Here is a 12,471-nt window from a genome sequence, read left to right on the forward strand (position 1 = left end):
AAGTTTTGCTTTAATGTTTCCATGTGACTTTCTTAAAGAATCAATTTATAACATGCAATATAAATGCAACATAACCAGATTTTATTATTATTTTTTCAGTATAATCACACTAAAAATATCATTCAGTTATACTTAACTGGCACTGTAGTTTCTTCTCATTAGCCAAGGATTCTTACCTCAGGGATGCACGACTTTGGAATCCCTCGAAGGCTGCAGTAATATCTGAGGTGTTCCCAGCCAGTCAGGAGCTCATCCAGAGCATCCTGCTGGGGACAGTAGCCAATGCGAATTCCTGCTCTGTCTGCACAAGAGGGGTCCACGTCCTCTCTGCAAAGACAATTAGCAGCACAAAGAGGACAAATCAAACTTACAGACAAACTGCAATCTTAAATCAAGCACATCAAAAGGAAATTCTTTTCAGTTTGCTTAATAAAGTTCACTGATGGACTGAATGAATGTGAATGCCTAGCATTCAGCTTTCTACTGGAGCATACTTCACTCTGGATTAAGGGGCAAGTTTCTCTAAATATTAAGAAAAAGCATTTAATTCAATGTTTAAAAGCATTTCATTTATACATAGAAAGACAAATTCATCATCAACTTTTAGTGATTTCTACCACTATTTTGCTCTTATTTTTTCAAGAATAGTTATGATGCATTGCAATAGCATAGGATTATATAAAATCATTTCTACCTAAATCAGGGAAATAAATGAGTAAATGAAGGGGGTCAAAATCTATATTTCTTACAGATATAAAATAAGTGAGTTCCAGGGACAGGCTGCATGATATGGTGATTATAGTATTAACTATTACAATGTTATTATGCACTAAGAGAAGTTAGGAAATTAATCTTAAAAGTTTTTGTCACAAGAATAAAAATGGACTTAATATGTGGTAATAAATGATATCTAGAATTGTGATCAAGTTTTTTAAGTATTAAGTAAACAATCCAGGAAACTTTGATTTTATGCAAAACTTTAAGAACCTGACTTCATTCTGTTGCCTCTATTTTATTATCTCTTCTTGTCTCTGACTCCATAAATATTTCCTTTCAAATTTATTATAACATAAGGTTTTAATCTTATATTTTTATTCTATAGAAAATATTTTTAGTGGTCAAGATTTTTCTTATTAATATATTTATAAATTTTTGCAAGCTACACTGCTATGTGTCTCTTTCAGCAACTTGACTTAAAACACAAAAATTTTGAGAATCATTTATATAAATGGCAGATTTTGAATCATGATCTCTGGAATAATAAAACTCTTTTCTCCAAATCTCTCATGTATCATGGTGCTTAGACACATATGGCATGAAGTATAATGTAACAATTTTAAGATAGAAAATGCAGCAGTACTAATGGTTATTGCTGTCTAGTTCCAGAACATTTTAAGGACCCTTAAAGGCCCCCATGTGTCTGTTAATTAGTCACATTTCATGTCCCATTAATATGCTCTTTGTAAGAATTTGCCTACTATGGATAGTCCATATATATAAAATTTTGCAATATGTGGTTTTCACTTAGCATGTTGTCAAGGCTCATTAGTGCTTTAGGATAAGTTAGTGAATCTCTATATTTTCATTTGTTTAACTTTTTATTAGTTGAATCACATTAGATATACAGTTGCAAAGTTTTCATAGGCTTCAGTCATACAATGTTCCAAAACTCATCTCTCTGTCAGTGTACAATTTCTCACCACCAATGTCCCCAGTATCCATCCTGTCACACTCCATCCTCCTCTCCTCCCCTCCCCACCCCAGTTTGCCTCTGTGGCAGGAGCTTTTCTTCTCTCTCTCTCTCTCTTTCTCTCTCTCTCTTTTTGCCCATTATGATTTGCAATATACATACTGAGAGGCCATCATTAAAAGGCACACAGTAGAATTTTTCAAATCACTAAGTTCAATTTGATGGATAAAACTAAATCCTGCATGACATAAGCGGCCCTAAAATAATTACATAATATACCTACCTTGCATAGTGCATACAAGTCTATAACATTGTTTTTTTATGTAGAAATAATGAACTTTAACTTTTAGGATGGTTTTAGGTTTACAGAAACATTGAATACTCCCAATATAACTACTTTCCCATCCAAAATTTTCCCTATGATAAAATCTTACAATAAAACTGTACATTTCTTACAATTGATGAGCCAATATTGATGAAGCATTTTTATTTATAATTGTTCACAATTTATACTGACTTAAAATTCACACTTACTTAAAATTGATGAATCAATTTTTATTAATTACAATTTGCATTACAGTTCACATTATGCTGTTACTCCAATTTCTTTTAAATAGTGTTATCTTTGCATATTCATTCTTTTATTATTATTATTATTATTATTTGCTTTGGCTTTATTTTATGGGAGATATTCATGACTTGATACCTGAGGTCTCTTTCTGGTAATGCTTAGGAACATGAGGTGACAGGGCCCAGAAATCCTACATTCCAAGCATGCATTACACCTGCTGAGCTATCACTGTCGGCACCTATTTTACTTTATTCCATTTATTGAAAATGCAATTATTTAGAAGATATGTAAATTTATAGCTGGATCTTGATTATTTTTTGTCATAGTAGTTTCTCTTTCATTTGATAAATTTGTCCATTGCCTTAAAAAATTAAAAGTTATATTATATCAGTCATATTTTAAATGATTTCCTATGCATCCACCTAGATGTTTGCAGAGAAATTTAGAGCAAATGAGCCAAAGTAGAGTTCAAATACCAGTAAAGACATCTTAAGTCAAAGCAAATTGTGTTTTCCTAACTTGTTTTCACTAGCTTTAAACTTGTTTTTCTGTGAGTAGCAAAAATTGTTGCTCAATTTTTGGGAGAAAGTAGAGTATAGAAGGATTGATTTAGGCAAACAGGATCTATGTTAAATGGTTTTATTTACAATTCAATGGACAGACACAGAAGGAATAACCTTAAGAAAATGTGCTTACCAGAGAAGGTATAATTATGTGAATGATTCAAGAGCTTAATCTTTAAACCAGAGCTCATTTGAACAGACTTATAAGTGAGTCTACCAGTATAAATCAAATTGTCGGACCTATCTCTGAGTTATGCTAACTCGACATTTTGAAGATCAAAATCTTTGCCATGATATTTATACATTCTTAGAAAATGCTCACACCTATTTTATTGGTTTTGTTTGTTTTTGGTCCCCACCCAGCAGTGCTCAGGACTTACTCCTGGCTCTGTTCTATGGGACCACTCCAGGTAGATCTTAGGAGACAATATGTTTCCAGGAATCAAACACAAGTTTGTCAAATGCAAGAAAAAAATGCCTCTCTCCTGGCATTCCTTCAATATCTAATTTACTGTCTCCATTCACTTGCCATTTATTCTTAGTCTATTTAGAGAAGTTTAAGCTCATAATGTTATGTATGTTGCACAATTCAGTGCCACATGGCGAGATATTTGCAGTTAATATCTCACATAAAAATAAAACTCAAGGACTTGCATTCTATCTAAAATCTCCTCCCCCAATGGTTAATGACATTAACCATTGTGAAAATAAAATAAAATTCAAAAGCAAGCTTTTATTAAGTTGCAATGTGGATCAATAACCAAGAAAATTTTCAGAAGTTCTGATTTGTATTCTGATTTGTATTCTGTTCAGTATTTTGAATATTGTTTGTTGCTTTACTGCAATTCCCACACTTCACTGTAGGATTCAGACCACATTCTATCATCAGGAAGAGTATAGAGATGCTTTAAAGACTGTCTCTGGCAAATCCACCGGGGCACCTCAGATGGAGTGGGTGTGCCCTATCCACCCACTCCAGATGAAAGCACAGTGGACATGAGCTTCCAGAAGTAAAACCCAGGTACATGGGTTCAGGGACTAAGACTCAAGGCTACATGGCATTAGCAGAGATGGGCTATCCCTTCCTTTCTCCCTGTCCACTTGGGGTGCTGGCTGTCATGCCCACGATCTGCCTCTGGGCACTATTTCAGCACATCAATGGCCTAGATCCAGAGACTCCCAAATGAATCTCAAAATGGATTAGCTCCCTACACAGATGTCTCTGGACCCCAACCATTTACAATTTTAGAATTCCAGAAGCACGTGGTCACGAACCTCTCATGATATTCATAATAAGCAATAGTAAATAAATTATCAAGAATCTGCCCCTGGCAGACAGCTTAAATGGTGGTAGGAAATTTTGAAATAATGGTGGAGGGAAGGTGTAATGGTGATGGGATTGGTGTTGAAGTATTGAATGTAATCAACTAATGTGCACAACCTTATGAAAATAAATTTAAAACATAAATAAATAAATAATAAATACTGCCCCAGAATTACTAAACTCTTTCTTTTGGACACCATCCATATGTCAGGAGAAGTTCCTAATACATAAAGATTACCGATGATTAGATCACTGAAATGTCGGTGACTGAACTATAATGACTAAACAGGATTTCAGAAAGAATATGAACCTTCCATATTGCTGTTTCTTAAATATGAAAACTAAGATGGTTTATTTTTTAAGTTCTAAAATGAGCTTAATCCTTATTTTTAAACTTACACACACACTAACACACACAAACACACACAGGCCATATTATGTTATCAAATACCACTGGAGTTTTCTTAGGTACTTCAGAATAATATCTGAATAATATACTTAAACAGAAAAATTGCATATTTACAAAAAATGCTTACAACATCACAAAAATATTTATTGTCTTAATTGGAACTTGTGTATTTGTGGGAGGGTCTCCCAAGTTTTTCTCAGGGGACCTGCAGACAGACACTTCCAGCAACACTGATTTGGTTGTACAAACAGATTGACCAGTGATCTAGCTCAGTGATTCAATTCTCATGCACAAGGATGCTGGGGCCACCACAGTCACCTTGGCAGTGCCCAGCTGTCTATGTAGAATCACAGATGAAATTCAGGATTTAGTGCATACCTGGGCCTGTATTTAATTTTTTTTAGTTATCTTCTCTTCACATGACAAAAGGAAAAAAAATCACAAATATCATTAAGAAAGTTCCCTTCAAAACATTAAAATGATACCTAATTATAGTTCATACTGCCAAGATTGTGACATATGTTTACCAAGCACTTCTGGCAACAAAATGGCTCATTAGATTACTGTGGATGCATTTTATCTTCCAATTTGATAACTTATTAAAAAGAGAGATTAAGCTACTCTATCATATTTTGAAGTAATAAAAGTACCTTTGGCATATCACTGTCCCATAAGCTATGTCCTTTAACTGGACATGCTGTTATGACAGCGTTTCTCTAACACAGGCCAAAGGGCCTCTGCATACGCCCAGAATAAGCCAAAGAGAACACAGGTTAACATTGTAAAAATTGGGGACATACCAGTAGAACAGAGTGGGGAAGGGATGGCAGAGTACAGGAAGAATACAAAGTTGAAAAGAGTCTCAGTTAGAAAATATTAAGAAGCACTGATTTATGTTGCTTATAGATAAACTTTGAGGAATAATCTGGGAACCATTTAGCATAGCTCTAGTTTCTCATTTAGCTAATGCAATTTTTCAGGATACTAGTAAATGTTAAGGAAATAAATGTCTTTTTAGTCTGAGAAATTTCTGTGTCACTAATTCTTATGATACTTATTTAACATAGAAGTAGAGGAATAAGCATTCTGTAACTACATATATAGAAGAAACCAGAGAAGGTAAGCAGAATCTTAAATATTTCCAAATTATCAGAATTAATGTGAAAGCTTACTAGAGCCCAAAAGTAAACCAAGCAGTAAGCAGCAACAACAACGTGACCTGTTGGCATTCCATCAACAATGAAGTACAGTCCCTTTCTCCCCATATCTTTTTGGTTTCTCTTATTATTTGGGATGTGTGCCAGACTGTAGAGTGAGATGATATCATAGTTGAATGATGTTTTGGGAAACTTCAAGTAAGTATCTTCTTTGTCACATACATCAATTTTACCTACATGGATTATTTCCTGTGTATTTTGTAATCTAGAATTGGAAACAACATTTTATTGGGACTGATTTTTTTTAGTCTTAAAATTCAGATTCTGGGAGTATCCCTTCAAATAAATTTTGTGTTTCATTCTTCCAATATCCGTGGGTACCATCAGTGGGAAGACAATCTTTATTTTACCCTCAGTGATAAACAGAGATACAATTCTTTCACTCCCTTTTAGCTATTAGGTTTATACATAGGTATAAATTTTCAATTTCCAGGGAATTACTTTTATTTGTCTCTGACCCTCAACAAAGATTAAGTTTGTTTATTACATTTTATGTCTGTGTCAAAATATTTCCAGGAGTCAGTTATATCAAAAATGATAAAGTTCTTCACTAATTCCATGTTTGTATAAAGGTTTGGTTGAAATATACTATTGTGAATTTAAAGATAGACAACGAGATAGGACCAAAGGATGATAGGCAGCACAAGGTGGAGAATAAAACCACGAAACTTAAACTAAGGGAAAGCGACTTTGGGATGGAGACTTAAAAAAAATAATGGTACAGTGTTTAAATCACACACATAAGAAACCATGAACAGTCCCTCACCTAAAAGAGCAAATGAGATTAGTTTCTTCTTTTGGTCTGGAGCGATAGCACAGCGGGTAGGGCGTTTGCCTTGCACGCAGCCAACATGGCCGACCCGAGTTCGATTCCTCCACCCCTCTCGGAGAGCCCGGCAAGCTACCGAGAGTATTCGATATGCCAGACACAGTAACAACAAAGTCTCCAATGGAGACATTACTGGGCCCGCTTGAGCAAATCTTCTTTTATGCTACTTAATAAATTCCTTCTTTTGTTTCTTCCTATGGCTTTTGATATGCAGTTACAAACTACTCGAGGATAATTTTCATCTCAATGATTATTTTGTCACCTTGACTATCAGTAGAGAGTTTGCATGCAAGTAACAACCTGGTTTCAGTCACCAGGGTTCCCTGTATGGTCCCCAGAGCCTGTCAGTCATGGCTCCTGAGCTCAGGGGTAGAAGCAAATCTCAGTACTACCAGCAAGTCTTACACCCCAACACACAATTTTGTGTGTGTGCTATTACTTCATTTTTATGTTTATTCATGCTCTGTCTTATTTTTTCTTTTTGTGGGGGTGTTCAAATTTTAATGTTTTTACCTACAGAAAAATAATTTTCACACTGAAATATACTGGTATTTTTGATAATTAAAAATTTCTAATACTAAAATATAAGTTTCCATAGAAAAGTAGTGAATATATTTATTGGCACTATTTCTAATTTCCAAAACAAATATGAAAAACTGATTGAAGAAAAATTTGAGAACCAATTTTTAATTCTCATTAATATGAAATTATCGTACGATTGACTTTATTTGCCTATACTGTTATCAAATTATATATTACTGTAAATAAATAATACATTGTTGCATAAAAGACTAATATATTCTCCTTTCACCATGATTCATAACCAGAATTATTAAATTTCAGAACTTCCATATCAAAATTCCTACTTTCTGAAACTTCAAATATAATTACAAAATTATAATATTAAGAAAATTAAGTTTTCCATCCAACAAAAGACATCTATTTATTACTCTATCCATCCTATAATTCCACGATATTTTTTCTGAAGTTATTATAAGTAATTTTTGTGCAATTTTGCTATCATATTTAAGTGTTTCTTAAATGAGAGTATAAACTCTCACTGTTGGCACATAGTAAATTGCTGCATATCTTTTTATTAAATCACTAATTAATCAGTTAATTGCAGTGCAAGGAGTCAAACCCAAGTCTCCTTTATACTAGACATGCATTTTACCACTACATTCCTGGATATGTAGGGATATCCCTACAAAGGATATCCCTGGATAACCTTTCCTTGGATATTTAATTCTTATCAGACCAATGCAGTTGAAATACTTGCTAATTGATTCCCAGAGATATTTTAAGTGTATTACTTAGTATATATAATTAGCAGCATAAAACCTGCTAGTTAATTCTGGGGAAGGAGGATGTTTTAAGCATATTACCTAAAAGTATTATTAGCAGAATGTTTTCAATTATATTATATAAAACTTACAAGCAAGAATAATGTAGAGACTGAAAAACAGTGTGGTTGGTAGCCCTTGCACACATTCAGCCCCATTTAATACTCAACACCTCATATGACACCCTAAGCCCCACCAACAAATAAGCCCTGAGAACACTGACCTCCAAATAAAAAGAAAAAATAAAGATTAATACTAAATGTGCTATTAACAGTGATGTCTCTTCTAATTTGTTTTCAAATTACTTTAAATTAATTTAATAGAGGCATTGTGATTTATGGTATTTGCAGAATCTACAATCATTTTCCTTATGGTGATAATATCATACAGATTATACTTTTTAAATGACCAGATAGTAAAAATAAAGGAAACCTAGATCTTAATTAAAATACATTCTCCACACTCATTTTTGCATTTTCAACAAAATCTGTCTTACATAATATTGTTTTTTATTCCCCAACTTCTTATCTTTAATTATTTAATAAATAACAGCCTGAGGACTGTAGTCTGGGATGAATAGCAAGATGCCCCTAGGAGAGCCACCCTTTAAGCCTAATATAGCTTTTACTGTGTCCATACAAAATGATTAATATTCTTTTTTTGTGGGGGGGTCACACTCAGTGATGCACAGGGGTTACTCCTGGCTTTGCACTCAGGAATTACTCCTGGCAGTACTGAGGGAACCATATGGGATACTTGGAATCAAACTCGGGTGGGCAGCGTGCAAGGCCAATGCCCCACCTGCTGTGCTATCACTCCAGCCCCTGTGCTTTCTCTATTTCCCTCTCTCTAACAATTGATGGGAAGAAAAAAAATCATAAAAATTAGAATTAAAAACCTGGATTTAAATTATGTATCATTTTCTAGGATTCTGTGTATTACTTTGATTCTTAACCTGTATCTGATATTTCTTATCAATTAAATTAGAATAATATTCTATTAACCTATTCCTTATATTGTGAGAGTTAATGGAGATTAAGGATTCTAACATAATGCCTTGTGAATAGGAAATTCAATATAAGTTATGACTATTAATAACATATATTTTGCCTAAGGATTAAAACTCCATATGTTGTTAGGATTATAGCAGTTAAATACTAACCAGTGTAAATATTGAAGGAATATGCAATGGTAAGAACTATGATAAAAAAAGAAATAAATCTACACTGTTTAATACAAATAAAAATTCATGTGATATTTGAAGTGCAGTATTTTAATTTGTGACTATTTGTTATTATATCAGGAGGTCATATTTAAAATAAGATTGCAATAGTCAGCTTTAAAATGAATACTACTCATGTGTCTTGTTCCCAATATTTATAAAATGCATTCATAAAAATAAAAAATTTAAGCACGAGCTTAATTGTTGATTCTATATATCAAAGGAAAAACAATATAGTGAATGATTGAAAAGATGTATTTCAATTAAGTGTTAGGAGTTTCATGGACTGGAAGGTATCTATCAACTTGCTAAGTAGTTTGAAATTCCATTGTGTCCTAATTGCCCATTTAATTCTTTGAATACAAATTAGCAATTAACATTACAAATAATCAAGGTAAAATGTAATTTAAAAAAGTTTGACTTAGCTATAATTAAACTAATTACATAGATATGTCGCATAACAAATGTTTCTCAGACTGTTATGGAGATGTAATTTTTTTCTTCCTTTTCAAGAACAGATATTAGAATTGTATTTTCAAATTATTTTAAGAGATGGATGTAGTTTCAATGGAGAATAGTCAATCTTTCAAGAATAAAATTAAACCACATATTTTGTTACACATTGAGTTTCTGATTATTTTGAATTTTAATTAGAGAAGGTAGGAAAAAACCACCAATTTATTGATAAAAACCCTTACTTCTATCACTGCTGAAAACAATCAAGAATGTAATATTTGATAGCTATTTATTCTTTCACTTCTATACAACAGGAATCCCTTCCAGAATTCTAAACACGATATCCCATTCCATTTACACACTTACTTGCCTGATATATTTTGTTTCCTATCTTAGAGAAAAATTAGTATCAAATGCTGAATTTTTATCTTTTGGAATAGACAAACAGAAGCACAATTTTATTTTCTCTCCATAGATATTTTGTAATGTTAAGAGACAATGTGGATAGCATAAAATATTAACATGTAGTTAAAATTTGAAGTTCCCAACTCTGAGTTAGAAAAAAAGTTCTTAAAAATGGTGTCTGGGGGCTTGAGCAATAGCACAGCAGGTAGGGTGTTAGCCTTGCATGCGGCCGACCCGGGTTTGATTCTCAGCATCCCATATGGTCCCTAGTATTTGCTCCAAAGCCTGCTGGTAGTAAATCCTGAGCACAGAGAGAGGAGGAATCTCTGAGCATAGCCACGTATGACACCCCTATCCCCACCCAGAAACAATAAAAAAGACTAAAAGACTGATTCTATGATTCACAGGAGATAGACCATGATATCAAATACAATACCAGGAACTTGGTAAATGTCAGACCATGTACAGCAAGACACATTTCCTATAGGTACTTCAACAACATATATTTTTTAAATGATTATATAGTTAAAATGAATTTTTCCTTCAATAAATGTCTCATAGTGTGAAAAACATATCCATATGGGGCTGGAGCAATAGTACAGTGGGTAGGACGTTTGCCTTGCACATGGCCGAGCCTGGTTCTATTCCCAGCATCCTATATGGTCCCCCGAGCACCGCCAGAAGTGATTCCTGAGTGCAAAGCCAGGAGTAACCCCTGAGCATCACCGGGTGTGAGCAAAATAAAAGAAAAACATATCCATATCAAGAGCTTTTCAATACTGAACTGAAAATAAAAAGCACGGTGCATTTGCTCTGCCAACCCTCCATGTGAAGTTAACCTCTTGTCAGAGATCCTCAGAGTCATTTTTCAATCCAGAAGCAGATTCCCATCCCTTCCATATGATGCTAGAAGACTCCATCTCTGATGCCCTCTGCTATCTTCACAGGAGGGCATCTCTAAATCTCTTGAACCTTTACTTCTCCTCCACACTTCCAGGTGAGATTAGCCTCCAGGCTGACATCCCCTTCCAAAAGTGATTCCTCTCCCGTCCAGGGGCTTCCAGTAATCTCCACGACTCCATCTATCATCTCAGCAACCTGCTCTACATCTCCTGCTTTATTCATCAAACACCAAACAGCTTGCACTTAATCTCTCCCTCACTAAGTGAATACAGATAAAGAAAGAAAAGAGAAACATGCATTTAAACACCTCAGAGACTACAGGGGGCTAACTACAAAAATTCACACTTAAAGAACAAAGCAAACTCTATGGCAGACTTGTGAAGAACAATACCAAGCTCAAAGAGTGAAAATAATAACATGGAGGGTTCTACCATATAAATTAATTTTGTAAACTCTCAGAGAGTATCTTAAGTGACAGAATACTGAAAATGCTAAATAAGTTCAAAGACAGGATGGCACAGGTAGTTGAAGTAAAAGAAAGTAAAGGTAAAGGTAAAGGCCCTCCCGTTGTTCATCGATTTGCTCGAGTGGGCCCAGTAACGTCTCCATTGGAGACTTTGTTGTTACTGTGTCTGGCATATTGAATATGTCACGGGGAGCTTGCCAGGCTCTGCCGTGCGGGCGAGATACTCTCGGTAGCTTGCCGGGCTCTCCGAGAGGGGAATCAAACTCACGTTGGCCATGTTGGCTGCGTGCAAGGCAAACGCCCTACCGCTGTGCTATCACTCCAGCCCATAAGAAAGTATGAGAGTAAAAAATTATAAAGTTACATTCAGATATTACAGAAACAAAGAATATGGTTCAGTGATACAAAAAATGCAATAGAAGGTCTGAGCAGCAGAAAAATAGCAACTGAGGAAAAGATCAACACCTTCAAGAGGAGATACAGGGCACCTTTAGAAAACAGAAGATGAACAGTCTAAGAACCATAGGAGTCTGAAGAAGAAGACAATTTCATTTACGAACCACAATAGTGGTTTAAATATAAAATCCATAGCTAGGAATCAACCTAGATGTTCAACCAAGATGTCCAGGCACAGTGGATCATGAAGATGTGGTGTAAATGCATAAAGGAATAATTGCTGTAAAAACGATGAAGTCACATAATTTGCAGCAACATGGATGGAACTGGAAGACATCATGTTAAATGAAATGAGTCAGAGGAGGTCGATCACAGGATGATATCACTTATATGCAGTGTTTAGAATAACTGGATGAAGGAGTACAAAGTTTAAAAGGGTTGATTCCAAGATCAATCTTGGCACCAAAGTATAGATCAGAGAAGGAAGGAAAGTGGAGGGGAGGGGGAGAAGAGATAGATGAGAAACAACAGAGGTCAGTTCAAGGTAGTCAGTTTCAAAGCTGGTATTAAGGAATAATTGAGCCAAATAGCAAACCGCAGTCAACAACACTGAAATCAAGAGACCCAATATTTAACAACCTTTCTCAGAAAGATGCCGGTCAAGAAGGGGGATATGA

The 12,471-nt window shown here is 34.6% G+C and overlaps 1 protein-coding gene across 1 annotated transcript in view; it reads right to left on the reverse strand.

Annotated features, from left to right (window-relative positions):
• ABCA13 (ATP binding cassette subfamily A member 13) overlaps positions 1–12,471 on the reverse strand; it is a 461,928-nt gene that overhangs the window by 38,768 nt on the left and 410,689 nt on the right. The window contains exon 55 of the mRNA XM_056138421.1: positions 177–327. Coding sequence (XP_055994396.1) covers positions 177–327 — 151 coding nt within the window. The remainder of the gene's footprint in view (positions 1–176; positions 328–12,471) is intronic.

This window comes from Sorex fumeus, unplaced genomic scaffold (assembly GCF_029834395.1).
Source record: "Sorex fumeus unplaced genomic scaffold, SorFum_2.1 ptg000128l, whole genome shotgun sequence".
In the NCBI taxonomy this organism is placed as follows: Eukaryota; Metazoa; Chordata; class Mammalia; order Eulipotyphla; family Soricidae; genus Sorex; species Sorex fumeus.